Source organism: Nerophis ophidion, linkage group LG13, assembly GCF_033978795.1.
Source record: "Nerophis ophidion isolate RoL-2023_Sa linkage group LG13, RoL_Noph_v1.0, whole genome shotgun sequence".
Lineage (NCBI taxonomy): Eukaryota > Metazoa > Chordata > Actinopteri > Syngnathiformes > Syngnathidae > Nerophis > Nerophis ophidion.
This window is the reverse complement of record NC_084623.1, coordinates 20454837-20469287: the sequence shown is the minus strand read 5'-3', so window position 1 is coordinate 20469287 and position 14451 is coordinate 20454837. Positions and strand designations below refer to the sequence as shown.

General features: G+C 37.2%; 1 protein-coding gene across 8 annotated transcripts in view; it reads right to left on the bottom strand.

Annotated features, from left to right (window-relative positions):
• LOC133564300 (solute carrier family 35 member F5-like) overlaps positions 1 to 14451 on the bottom strand; it is a 40959-nt gene that overhangs the window by 14722 nt on the left and 11786 nt on the right. For 7 of the 8 annotated variants that reach the window (XR_009809267.1, XM_061918506.1, XM_061918507.1 and 4 more), the window contains 5 exons: positions 10825 to 10887; positions 9161 to 9242; positions 3059 to 3252; positions 1851 to 1932; positions 1666 to 1753 (listed from right to left, as the gene is read on the bottom strand). Coding sequence is in view for 7 of the 8 variants with exons in the window: in XM_061918506.1 (XP_061774490.1) it covers positions 1666 to 1753; positions 1851 to 1932; positions 3059 to 3252; positions 9161 to 9242; positions 10825 to 10887 (509 nt within the window). In the remaining variant the exon portion in view is untranslated. The remainder of the gene's footprint in view (positions 1 to 1665; positions 1754 to 1850; positions 1933 to 3058; positions 3253 to 9160; positions 9243 to 10824; positions 10888 to 14451) is intronic. The other variant, XM_061918508.1, reaches the window with a different exon arrangement.

Genomic DNA, 14451 nt, shown 5'->3' with positions numbered 1-14451 from the left:
GCTAGCTTGTTGCCAGTGCTGTATGAATTATGCCGGAGGACTTCTGAATCAACAATAGCAGCGGCTGTGCAGTGCAAACAAACGGAGGATATTCGGTTGATAAACCGTTTCGATAACCAATCAGATCACGAATTGTTGACAGTAACCCAAGGTAGCCTTAGGTTAAACATGACTGATTTGATAGTCACTTGTCACTCCCAAGTGTGTATCCAATCTCAAGTTGTTATTTGCAAAAGCAGGAAGTGGCACCGTAGCCATCACCGGAACTCACTTTTTTAGCCTACAAAGAAGGGGAACAAAACGTTGTTCAGGTGGTAGATGTATTTTTGCAAAGCCATTTTCAAGAAGGATATTTAAAGAGAAACTAGATCTTGTGAGATGAGGATGGTTGGCCCCAGAAGCTAGCTAAGCGGTACCGACAATAATATGGTTTGCCCGCCACTTGCAGTCGAATCAACCAACTACGAGTGGAACCACCGTCTTATACGGCGTTGAGTGGGTTCTACAAATTGTGAGTTCAAATATTTCATTTCTTTATATTTTCACGTTTTATACGTTTTCCACAATTATTAAAATTTTGACAGTACCATGTAAAATATGTTTTAAATTACTGATGCGGGTTTATTGATTTTTAAATGCGCCGAAAAATAGCCCGTTTTGTACACTATTGAGGTGGCTCAATGGCCAGTAGTGCGCAAGTGTGTTTCTGTATATTTCTCTAGCTGTGGTCACGTGATGACATAAATTATGGTAGTTTGAGAAGTATTTATTGAAGTCAAACTAAGTAGGACATCACCGAAGGCCTCGGTGGGGAAAAGCATGGCCTATTAATCTCTAACATTTAATGATCAGTGAACGAAGTCCCTGACAGGAGTACCTGTTGCTGTTTTTTTCACTGAACTGACTCAACTTTAAGCTACTGATTGTAAGTGACACATTTATGTTTAACTCTTTACCAACTAAATTCTTTATTGAGTAATTTGCCACTAACATAATTTAACCTAAGTTATTATTGCTTACCTTTATAGAGTCAAGTGAAGCTGCACCATATTGGACGTATTTGGCTATTCAGGTGCAACTTTCTTCTGCCAAATGTGTGAGCCATCGTCTTCAATAACTCCCGTATCATTCAAGAACACAAATTTTTCCCACACTTCAGGTTTTTTTTTTTTTTTTAGAGTTAACTGCTTTTTCCTGCTGCCTTTTTTTTTTAGCTAATGTAGCATACTCGTATGTCTCTTGCTACCCGCTGGTGTAACTTTGTATTCGTTCCGTAAAGGTTATACCAAAAATAACGTACCAGAATAATGTCGGTGTATAGCAAGTGAAGAGGACTGAAACACACTGTGTATCGGAGCCTTTGCGAATAAATAACCGTGACGTTTTTAATCACAGTTCATAGTAAAATTGTGACATCTCTACAGCCTGCAGTGGTAGAAACCTTTTTTTCATAACCAAAATCAACTGACCTGCTGCATCAGACTGTCAACTAATCAAATCAAGTAAGTCACCATGATATTGATTTTGATATACGAAATGTGGTTGATGGTTTTGGGATGTTTTTAGATAATAAAAAATGAGGACAAGTAAACAAATAAATATGTAAACATACAGTAAACATTAAGTAAGTAGTGCACATACTCAAGTGTGCACATTTTATCTTACCTCAGTGCCACTGCTAACAATTTGGACAAGGTGAATCGGTCACTGCTGTTACTGGGAAATATGGCAGCAAAGATAAGTGTAAACAGGCCTGAAGACAGAGAAAAGTAAGAAGGTTAGTTTAACTAAACATGAGATGACAATCCTTCCTTTTCCTGCTAAACTGTTTAACTGAGTGGGAGAGTCACCTGATGTGGATGACAAAATGTTAACAATGGCAACCTGTGTGTCAGAGAGAGCTTCCTGATAAGACAAATTGGCCAGGAACCACTGCAGGGAAAACAGACGAAGCCAAAGCCAAACATGCCAGAGTTAAGTCTAAGTTTTGCATGAAAAAAACACGACAGACAACATAATGTAAAAAGTAACTAGTAAATACTGAGTAAAGCAATCAGTGCCTTCAGGATTTTGCGGCCTCTTTTTTTCCACAATACTGTCATTTTATACATTTGTTTTTAATGTTTTAAGTGTTCCTTGTAACATTAAAACGCACAAGATTGCAACAAAGAATAGTAAAACAATACTGTATTGATGTTTTACTCGTTTTATATCACACAGACTTGAAAGCAAACAGTAGATGGCAGTAAAAGCACATACTCAGAGCACATTGTCAAATTACTGTAGTTTTAATTAATTGTAACTAATATTAATTAGAGAAAGAAACACAACCAAAGGCTTCCTTAATGTCTGTAGCCAAAAGTTGCAGGCATCTCTTATTATTTTTTTGGCTTGAAAAGTGTTTGTCCATCTTAAACGTTCATTTTTGTTCCAACACATTCATCCTCACATGTAAAGATCATTTGTGAACTGTTGATAGCAATCTTTAGTGTTACGTTTTGTTGGGAAATGAGAGATGATGAAAGATTTACAATGGATAAATATGGTTGAAAAGTTCCTGTTTTGTCTACAGAACACAAGAAACTAACATAAGTTTAAATTAGACAGTTTGCGTGCACCTTTGAGCACTGCTCAAAGACGAATTAGACTGGGAAAATTATATGTGGGGAAATTGCGGGCATTGTAAAAAGTTTAAGGCAGTGCACAATTTGCATGCATTTGTTGAATTTGCTTAAATTGGCAAAATCGCAAATTCCTGGAGGTACTGAGCAATATAAGCAACATAGCTACACACAGCAAGCAATAAAAAAATGGTTTGCTTTCAGAAAATTATTTTTTTTAAACCCAACATAAATAATCCGAGATTATGATGACACTGCAATGTTCCTGATTTGGAGGTTTAGTTGAAATAAAATATATTCATAAAACAATTTTTTCTTACACGACACGATGACAATATCAAACATCAACAAAATCCCTTTTTTTTTTTTTTAAACATATCCCAAGTTCTGTAGAATTTTAGAAAAAGCTGATAGATATTTTACCTAGAGGAACTTACCACAAAGCAGAAGAAAAAGCTAATTTTGGCCACATCAGTGATGGTGAGCTTGCCCATTGTGCGCAATATGGCCTCATGGTCCTTGGCAGCAGGGTAGGACATGCGGGACAATTTGGCCTCCAGGGCTTGAGTTGATGGTAGCTGCCGCACCTCCATAATATTACTAAAACGCACCATTTGCTTTTTAGAACCTGCTGGGATGCAGAAATTAAAAATATGGTGAACTGATTGAAGAAAGAAGCAATAACCTATCCAATTAATCATTTTGTTGTATTAACCAAAAAGATGCCTAAATAATTATAATTAATTCTAATGAAAAATATAGTAATGGAAATTATTTAAATCAACGTTTTTCTTTCCTTTTGGATTCTATCTCCATTAATCACCACAATGAGCTACACGATCTGTTTCCAAATATCTGATCGATTCTTCAAGTGTCAATGACGCCATCGAACGCTGCCACCCAACAGAGGCATGGAGACGCAGCTGCTTTTCAGAAGGTGTGATGACAAACAGTTTATTGTCGGCCATGACCAAGGCAAAGTACGGGACAAAAGTCTGACAGCTTAACTCGCGTGCTGTCTCATTGTTGTCTAAATGTGCACTAAACCACTTCTTTGTTTTACACCAATCACACGTTGCTGTCAAATACAGTAATGTCTAAAGTACCTTCACTGAAGAACATCACAGTGGGAGAAAAATGTATTTGATGATGTTTTAAGTTTACACCCATTTTATGGTGGGTTTCTTTCAACAGAGAGTGGCAAAATATTCACAAAATATCCTGGAAAAAGATAGCAAAAGAATAGCAAGTATCTCCTGCATAAACACTTTATAAACAGTCACCAATTTCTTACTGAAGGTTTCAACAAACCATTTTATATTAGTAATAATTGAATAAAGCATTGGTAGTTTAAATTATTTTCTTAATCCTTACTTCTGTATTGATAAAAAGTTAGAAGTAAAAAAAGACTCATTTAAACATGCAAGAACAGTGGTACCTCTAATTACGAGTACCTTAACTTTGGAGTAATTTGAGATATGAGCTTGGTTTTTCGGTATGCTTTAGACTGCGAGCATTTATTGAGTTATGAGTATTTTCACTCTGGGTTGAAGTAATATTTATACCAGGTTTGTAAAGCGTTAACATATTGTTATACATGTTGTTGTTCTTGCTTCATTTAAACAAGAAAAAATATTCGTTTTGATTAGACAGCTGAGGGATCGCCATTCTGCCCTTCAACCAACAGCTGTAACCAGGGGCGCCACTCGGTTTGAAGAACAGGCGGGAGCTTAGCCCCCTTAAGGTTACGGTGACGTGAGCGCACAAAGCGTGCTAGCAAAACATTTTTGTAATTGCAATATCTTTTCAATCACGTTTTGGCAATGTATTAGAATTACACAACAAACATTGAATACATCTAAATTGTTGAAAGTGGAAATGTAAGAAAGCTCTAGTCATCTTTAGTAAGCCAGAGATGGCCCAAACACATGACGATAGTATTGTTCCGTGGAAAAGCTAGCAGGCATCTTGCAAATAGAGAAACGTTGCACAGATGATATCAGTATAAACAAACCTACACAGCACTACAAAGTTGATCTGAAAACAGAGAAGGTTCTGGTGGAAAGAAATGTTCTTGCCTGGAAAACCGGGGCTGGATGAAGATATGTCTGTGCACAACCATTTTGATTCAAAATGTTGCACTTGCAAGATTTTTTTGCTTACAAAGTGTTAATACATTAGAATTAAACACAAAATACTAAATTCATTGAAATGGTTGAAAAGCAATAACGTTAGTTTCCTGTTATTACTGTAATAGTAATTTAAGGCATTTACAGCACAGGTGTCACATTCAAGGACCAGAGGCCACACCTGGCAAGTGGGGATGGGTGATATGGACTATCACAATAACCTGCCATTTATGATGAAAACGATAAACGTGAAGACCGAAAAAACCCATAGAACTCCACCTTTTTGTCTATGAGTCTATCAGTGCATTCAGTCTTCAGAGCCCCCAAAACACAACTCAAAAATAACACTAAGGCAATTAAACTACATCAATTAAGTTAAAGTAGCACACCTATACTGCAAAACTATAGTAATGTGCTTTGCTTATTATATGGCAAGGAAGTTATTTTTCTCTCAGCAATATTGTAGACATTATTATTATGAGTTTTGTATTACCCCGCGACCCCGACGGGACAAGCGGTAGAGGATGGATGGATGGATGGATGGTATTACAAATCAATCAGATAGTGCTATGATGTGACTTCAATGTGAAATCTTCCGCGCTTCGGTCGCATAATGGCATCGAGGCAAATGTTACCAAAACTGTGGGAGACATCTTCTTTCATAATCCTCTCCGCAGTTCAGAAAATGTTGACTTTGATTGCACAGAATCTTTGAAATTGCCACAAATGCACCAGCACTGGACGAATAACCATGTTTACTTCCAGGTTTACTTCTGTAAACACTACAGGACGCGCAAAGTCATGACACCATGTCTGTATTCGGGTAAGTTTGCATTCAGATTGGAGTCTGGAAACTTTTTTTTTGTAATGTGAACGACTACATAAAATATCACATTTGACAAAAAAATCTGAATTGAACATCCTACCCTGTAGTGTTGTGAACGGACGTAACATAGCCCGAATGTTGCTGCTGTATTGCTCGAACTTGCTAAGGGAACAGGGAAAACTCGGACTGGACTTTTAGTATAAGATTGAGGGCGTTACTGATGGAACGGATTGTATAATAGGCGCTAACAGAGGGTCTTACAATGATGTATAAACCATAGTGAACAATGACAGGTTATATTATTATTTATTTAAACTCATATTCCTGCATATTTATGTTGGATTATTCTGCAATTTGATACATATAAAAAAAATAAAAATCACACCAAATTATTTAGGGTGACCTAAGTACTTTTTAGGGGCGCATTGGCCCCCCTTAAATTGGCCTAACGAGGACAATGGCTCTAACTAAAAAAGTTAGTGTGAAGGAAGAGTAGCGCATCCAAACTAGAGAAAGTAACCATTAAAAATACAAACCCCGTTTCCATATGAGTTGAGAAATTGCGTTAGTTGTAAATATAAACGGAATACAATGATTTGCAAATCCCTTTCAACCCACATTCGATTGAATGCACTACAAAGACAAGATATTTGATGTTCAAACTCATAAACTTTTTTTTTTTTTTTTGCAAATAATAATTAACTTACCATTTCATGACTGCAACACATTCCAAAATAGTTGGGTAAGGGCATGTTCACCACTGTGTTACATCACCTTTTCTTTTAACAACACTAAATAAACCTTTTGGGAACTGAGGAAACTAATTGTTGAAGCTTCGAAAGTGGAATTCTTTCTCATTCTTGTTTTATGTAGAGCTTCAGTCGTACAACAGTCCAGGTTCTCCGCTGACGTATTTTACGCTTCATAATGCGCCACACATTTTCAATGGGAGACAGGTCTGGACTGCAGGCGGGCCAGGAAAGTACCTTTTACTACAAAACCACGCTGTTGTAACACATGGCTTGGCATTGTCTTGCTGAAATAAGCTGGGGCGCCCATGATAACGTTACTTGGATGACAACATATATTGCTCCAAAACCTGTATGGACCATTCAGCATTAATGGTGCCTTCACAGATGTGTAAGTTACCCATGCCTTGGGCACTAATACACCTCCATACCATCACACATGCTGGCTTTTGAACTTTGCGCCTATAACACTCCGGATGATTATTTTCCTCTTTGTTCCGGAGGACACCACGTCCAAGGTTTCCAAATATAATTTGAAATGTGGACTCGTCAGACCGCAGAACACCTTTCCACTTTGCATCAGTCCATCTTAGATGAGCTCGGGCCCAGCGAAGCCAGCGGCGTTCCTTGGTGTTGTTGATAAATGGGTTTTGCTTTTCATAGCAGAGTTTTAACTTGCACTTACAGATGTAGCAACCAACTGTAGTTACTGACAGTGGTTTTATGAAGTGTTCCTGAGCCCATGTGGTGATATCCTTTACACAGTGATGTCGGTTTTTGATGCAGTACCGCTTGAGGAATCAAAGGTTCGTACTATTATCGCTTACGTTCAGTGATTTCTCCAGATTCTCTGAACCTTTTGATGATTTTACGGACCGTAGATGGTGAAATCCCTAAATGCCTTGCAATAGCTCGTTGAGAAATGTTGTTCTAAAACTGTTCGACAATTTGCTTACAAATTGATGACCCTCGCTCCATCCTTGTTTGTGAATTACTTCGCATTTCATGGAAGCTGCTTTTATACCCAATCATGGCACCCACCTGTTCCCAATTAGCCTGCACACCTGTGGGATGTTCCAAATATGTGTTTGATGAGCATTTCTCAACTTTATCAGTATTTATTGCCACCTTTCCCAACTTCTTTGTCACGTGTTGCTGACATCAAATTCTAAAGTTAATGATTATTTGCAAAAAAAAAATGTTTATCAGTTTGTAGCATATTCAACTGAGTATGAGTTGAAAATGATTTGCAAATCATAGTATTCCGTTTATATTTACATCCAACACAATTTCCCAACTCATATGGAAACGGTGTTTGTATGTCCTACCAATGACAGCCTAACTAAGTCGCGCTGATGATTGAGTCTGCATCACACAAGTTGAAGAGAGTCCGCACATATGCAGCCTCAAACGACAAACTTTTATCCGTTAAAATGTTAAGTAGCTGCAAAAACTATGTTTGAACTTGTTGTGTCTATTCCTGACTCAACAAAGTGGATGGTCAAACATAAGCTTTGTTTGACAAACAAACACTGCGCGTTGTGTTTTCGACCCGCAAGTCCGGTCCGTCCTTCAAATACGTCGACGGAAGTGTCGCCTAATGCCGCAAGATAAAAATGCAGCAGTTCTATGAAAAAAAGTAGCTTCTAATAAGAGAATTATACACGGACATTGCAACACTTGATGGGGTATCAGCGAAGGAGACTCAGATTAGTTTGTTCCCCAAGGTCAATACTATACAATATTAATATATTAGTACATACAACTATTGTAATTTTTTTGTAGTACGTGTTATTGTAATGCTTTGCAAACAGTATTTAGTATCTGAAAGTTTGTTTTTCTTAATAAAACAACATTTTAAATGTAAAAGTGCCGTGTTTTGGGGTTGGGGCCAAGCACGAATTAAATTTATTTCAATTTAGTTTCAATGGGCAGGGCTGCTTTGAGACAAGAGTGTTCTGAGTTACAAGCTTGGTTGTGGAACACATTGTGCTCATAAGTCAAGGTACCATTGTAATAGGAAAAGAAGGCTGTTTTAATGCTCTTCTTGTATTTCCAGGCAATCAAGTACAATTTCATATTTATTTTTTTCTTAATCTTTCTAGTTATTATGTATACGTATTGTTGCATTTGAACAACTGTATTGTTGATAATAGAGGTAAACTATTGGTACTGTTCAAAATCAATAGCGCTTTTTCAATTGGTATTTGTATTGCTCCAGTTGTAGTGTAAAAATGCTCAATGTCATTTCTATATTATTATTCATTTCACTAACTGTTTATTTGCTATCACTTTTCCGATCCTATTTGTACATATCGTATGTGCTGGTGTTGTTCTATTGTTGTTGTTGTTTTTGTTGTTATTGTTGTGTTTGCTGCTGTTGTTTTTGTCTCTCTGTCTAATCCCCCTCTTATCCCCACAATTTCCCCCTCTGGCTTCCTTTTTTTCTCTTTCTATCCCCTCCTGCTCCGGCCCGGCTGCACCAAATGATAATATAAATACATTTAATAAAGTCAAATTCAAATAAGGCAACAAGAGAAGTATCCTACGCTTCTCTTTTGTAAAGTAAATCTGAACAGCCGATATGGGCATCTACATCAACTATATGATTTGCCTAAGAAGCTGGACAAGACAAAAAAAAAAAAAAAGTACTATTTCATCATCATTTGTCATCATCGAGGATGTCGTTGTGGTTTGTGCAGCCCTTTGAGGCACTTGTGATTTAGGGCTATATAAATAAACATTGATTGATTGATTGATTTGTACTCCCTATTGAACAAGTGTGCTAGAATAAAAAGTAAGGCTTTATGAGAAATAAAATAGATGTCCACTCACAAGATCCACAAGCTTCATGTAAACAATTGGAATGATCAGCAGGTACGTCTTGAAACTTCACTGGTACATACAGTGGTTCACTCTGCACATGGGAGAATCATGGTCACTTCAAGCATGGATTCTTAATGTTTTCCACCTCGGGGCGAAACATAGCTCTAGCCATATACATACATGGCATACTGGTATACACGTACAAAAATATTAAGCTTTCACTGGAATATAGACATGAAAAAGTTTACTTTTCAAACACTCAAATTTCCTAAAGACGGACAGGGTAATCTACATATATAAGCCCACTGACAGAAATACTGTTTAACAGGACAAAAGGTGTCATACTCAGTGGCTGAAAAACAGTACACCATTTAGCAAATTACAAAGAGTATGTAGAATTGGTCACCAAATTTTAAGAAAATATCAACCTCAGAAAAACTGAACATTTTAGTCATTTTGTATTTGTGATTGATTGATTAATTGATTGCTTGATTGAGATGTTAGCCAGATTTCAAAAATGAAAATACAAAAAACACTCTAAATTGCGTTCGTCAGTCAATGGAATAGGGATGGTTTTTAAGGTATAAACAGATCTAAAACAACAAGTAACACAGATTTTACAAAGTACAAAGATTGTCTTATTTCTAATACCACATAAAGTGATAAGGTTAACAGGGTAAAACCAATTGTTAAAAGCTATTGAAATGTTATAATGCGCAATGAGACAAATATTTCCAGAAGCTCCACTTGACTGTTTTGTACTAAAATATATATAAATGACAGGATACCATTTTATATATTACACATATTGTATGTTTTAACAGTTGTTATGGAGGTAAATGTGTCTTTATTAGGAACGTTTTTTTTACACACAGAATTTTTGGGGGTTTGAATTTTGTGGACTGAATTTTTTTACATCAAATTATGCTGATAATTTCATTTTTAAGGAGAATGTGAGCAAAATGTGTGTTTGAAAATTCAGTTTGTTAAAATACAGTGTTTTAAAATACATTAAGTAAAAATATTCAGTGTAAAAAATTTTTTTTTAAAAGTGCATAAATATTCGTCGCTTCAAAACTCAAGACTAACCTTCGGTAAATTAAGACTGAAGACCGGTCTCAGACCCAGTCAAAGAGGTGCTTTTTATCCTAAATTACCGGAAAGTGGGTCTTGAGTTTTAAAGCAACAAATATTTTTGTTCCGTATTTTTCTGCAGTGAATTTTATTTTTTACACGCTTATAATTTTTTACAATCTGTAAAAAAAATTAATTCACAAAATTCTACCAAAAACAATTCAGTTCCATAAATTTAGTGTAAAAAAAAAAAAGCTTTATTAATAAAGACACAAAATAACCTCCATAGACGAATGCAGCTGGGATAAGCTCCAGCCACCCCCACGACCCAGAGAGGGACAAGCGGTTGAAAATAGATGTATGGATAGATGCAAATAAACATTAAAATCAAACTTGAGCCAAAACATACAATGACTACTGATAATATATGATACAATCAAGTTAAGCCATCCATCCATCCATTCATTTTCTACCGCTTATTCCCTTTGGGGTCGCTGGTGCCTATCTCAGCTACAATCGGGTGAAAGGCGGCGTAAACCCTGGACAAGTCGCCACCTCATCGCAAATCAAGTTATGCTAATTCCACAATTACTACTTACCAAGCAGTTGTTCACAGTGGTGTCATTGTTGCAGGGAGCAAAATAGGCATCTGCATCAGTAACCTGCAGACAATCACAAGTTATATTAGTAACTGCCAGGTATTAAATAGATATTATTTACTCTGCTGGACGATAAATCCAAGACTTATCGAATCAGACATTAAGACATATACACATTCTGTACATATAGAAGTACATATACAAGTACATATACATATATACACTCATGCACATAATCACGTTTCATCAAACATATATTAACATTGTTGCCCTAGGGGAGACTGGATAACACATAGCAAACTAACAAAGCTTAACCTATTGTTACTATAACAATCTACAAGGTTAATATAAGTTGCTTTCCTTTCTTCCCCTTTATTTTTTACCTGCAGTTATCATTACGTATATGTATTGTTGCATTTGAACAACTGTATTGTTGATAATAGAGGTAAATTATTGGTATTGTTCATTATCAATAGCGCTATCGCTATTGGCATTTGTAATGCTCCATTTGTAGTGTAAATATGCTCATTGCTAACTGCTTCTTCGCTATCACTTTTACTATCATATTTGTACATATCGTATGTGCTGATGTTGCTCTATTGTTGTTGTTATTGTTGTGTTTTCTGTTGTTGTTTTTGTTTCTCTGTCTAATCCCCTCTTGTCCCCACAATTTCCCCCTCTGTCTTCCTTTTTTTCTCTTTCTATCCCCTCCTCCTCCCCCCGGCTGCACCAAATGATAATATAAATACATTTAATAAAGTCAAATATAAATAAGGTAACAAGAGAAGTATCGTACACTTCTCTTTTGTTAAGTAAATCTGAACAGCCGATATGGGCATCTACATCAATGATATGATTTGCCTGAGAAGCTGGACAGGACATTAAAAAAAAAAAGAATCAGATATTAAGAGCTTGTAACTGACGTAAAACTGCAATGTGGTTTATTCCCCCCTTGCAGTGTCATTCTCTCTCTTCTCTTGAGTAGTTACATGACAGGTGTCGCAAAGCATGAAGGTTGCCAAAAAACCAGCTGAAGAAGAATTAGTCAGATGACACTAGCCTATCCGATCCTCTAGAAATAGAAGAAAACTCAAAACACCGAATTGACAGTGCAACACAAGCAGTGTGTACCTAAAAGGACTTCGACACACTTCAACTACAATAAAGATGACGTTGACCAAAATGTAGAGTTGTAGTTGAGACTGGGATAATCGTGCATTCACCCAAATTTAGTTAAAAGGTTTAATTCATCATGATTAGGATTGTAGCCATAGTAGCCCAGCTCTATTCAAACAAGCGTTCATAAAAAAAAAGTTGAAATTAAATATCATGAAAAAAAAAAGGTTTAATGACAAATTTTGTCTTTCACTTGAACTTTTAATCAACTTACACACCGCCAGTTTGAATATAAAGGTGGTTTTCAATAACTTTTTTTGTCTATGCTCCTTTTCTTCGTTTTGCATTTACTGATACATGCTTTACTTAAGTCTTGTTCCGATCCACCAGCGCAGTTTGCACATATTTGCACATATTTTCCTCTAATGTTGAGTCAGGGTGTATTATTGAGTCTCAATAGAATTCTAGAATCAGGAAGACAGTTTGTGCCTATCCCTAGCTGGAGATTGAACTTCATTTCCTTGATCGGTTAAGGAGAAAATTGACAATCAATTTAACGATAGCTTTGAATGGATGTGAATTTTTTTCTAAATCCGTTTATCTCCTCTGCTACAAACTAGAATACAAAAACATATTTTCAGTTATTTCACCATGTTTTTAAGTACACAACTCCACATGTGTTCATTCATAGTTTTGATGCCTTCAGTAACAATCTACAATGTAAATAGTCATGAAAATAAAGAAAACACTTTGAATGAGAAGGTGTGTCCAAACTTTTGGCCTGTACTGTATTTCTCCAAAAACAGCACTTTAAGGAGCATTAATTTCTTCAAAACAGCCACCCTTTGCACATATTGGCATTCTCTCGATGAGGTTCAAGAGGTAGTCACCTGAAATGTGTTTTACTTCCCAGGTGTGCATATGTGCTTTGCACACATTGGCATTCTTTCGATGAGGTTCAAGAGGTAGTCACCTGAAATGTTTTTTACAATCTATGTGAAATTCTATGTGTTTTTAACAATCTATGTGAAACCTTTCAATCCGGTTTCAGGGCAAATCACTCGACTGAGACAGCCCTCGCAAAACTGACTAATGATCTATTGCTAACGATGGACTCTGATGCGTCATCTATGTTGCTGCTCCTCGATCTTAGCGCTGCTTTCGATACCGTCGATCATAATATTTTATTAGAGCGTATCAAAATACGAATTGGTATTTCAGACTCAGCCCTGTCATGGTTTAACTCTTATCTTACTGATAGGATGCAGTGCGTCTCCTATAACAGTGTGACCTCGGACTATGTTAAGGTAACGTGTGGAGTTCCCCAGGGTTCGGTCCTTGGCCCTGTACTCTTCAGCATCTACATGCTGCCGCTAGGTGACGTCATACGCAAATACGGTATTAGCTTTCACTGTTATGCTGATGACACCCAACTTTACATGCCCCTAAAGCTGACCAACACGCCGGACTGTAGTCAGTTGGAAGCGTGTCTTAATGAAATTAAACAATGGATGTCCGCTAACTTTTTGCAACTTAATGCCAAAAAAACGGAAATGCTGATTATCGGTCCTGCTAGACACCGACCTCTATTTAATAATACAACTTTAACATTTGACAACCAAATAATAAAACAAGGTGACTCTGTAAAAAATCTGGGTATTATCTTCGACCCAACTCTCTCCTTTGAGTCACACATTAAAAGCGTTACTAAAACGGCCTTCTTTCATCTCCGTAATATCGCTAAAATTCGCTCCATTTTGTCCACTAAAGACGCCGAGATCATTATCCATGCGTTTGTTACGTCTCGTCTCGATTACTGTAACGTATTATTTTCGGGTCTCCCAATGTCTAGCATTAAAAGATTACAGTTGGTACAAAATGCGGCTGCTAGACTTTTGACAAGAACAAGAAAGTTTGATCATATTACGCCTGTACTGGCTCACCTGCACTGGCTTCCTGTGCACTTAAGATGTGACTTTAAGGTTTTACTACTTACGTATAAAATACTACACGGTCTAGCTCCAGCCTATCTTGCCGATTGTATTGTACCGTATGTCCCGGCAAGAAATCTGCGTTCAAAAGACTCCGGCTTATTAGTGATTCCTAGAGCTCAAAAAAAGTCTGCGGGCTATAGAGCGTTTTCCGTTCGGGCTCCAGTACTCTGGAATGCCCTCCCAGTAACAGTTCGAGATGCTACCTCAGTAGAAGCATTTAAGTCTCATCTTAAAACTCATCTGTATACTCTAGCCTTTAAATAGACCTCCTTTTTAGACCAGTTGATCTGCCGCTTCTTTTCTTTCTCCTATGTCCCCCCCTCCCTTGTGGAGGGGGTCCGGTCCGATGACCATGGATGAAGTACTGACTGTCCAGAGTCGAGACCCAGGATGGACCGCTCGTCGGGACCCAGGATGGACCGCTCGCCTGTATCGGTTGGGGACATCTCTACGCTGCTGATCCGCTTGAGATGGTTTCCTGTGGACGGGACTCTCACTGCTGTCTTGGAGCCACTAT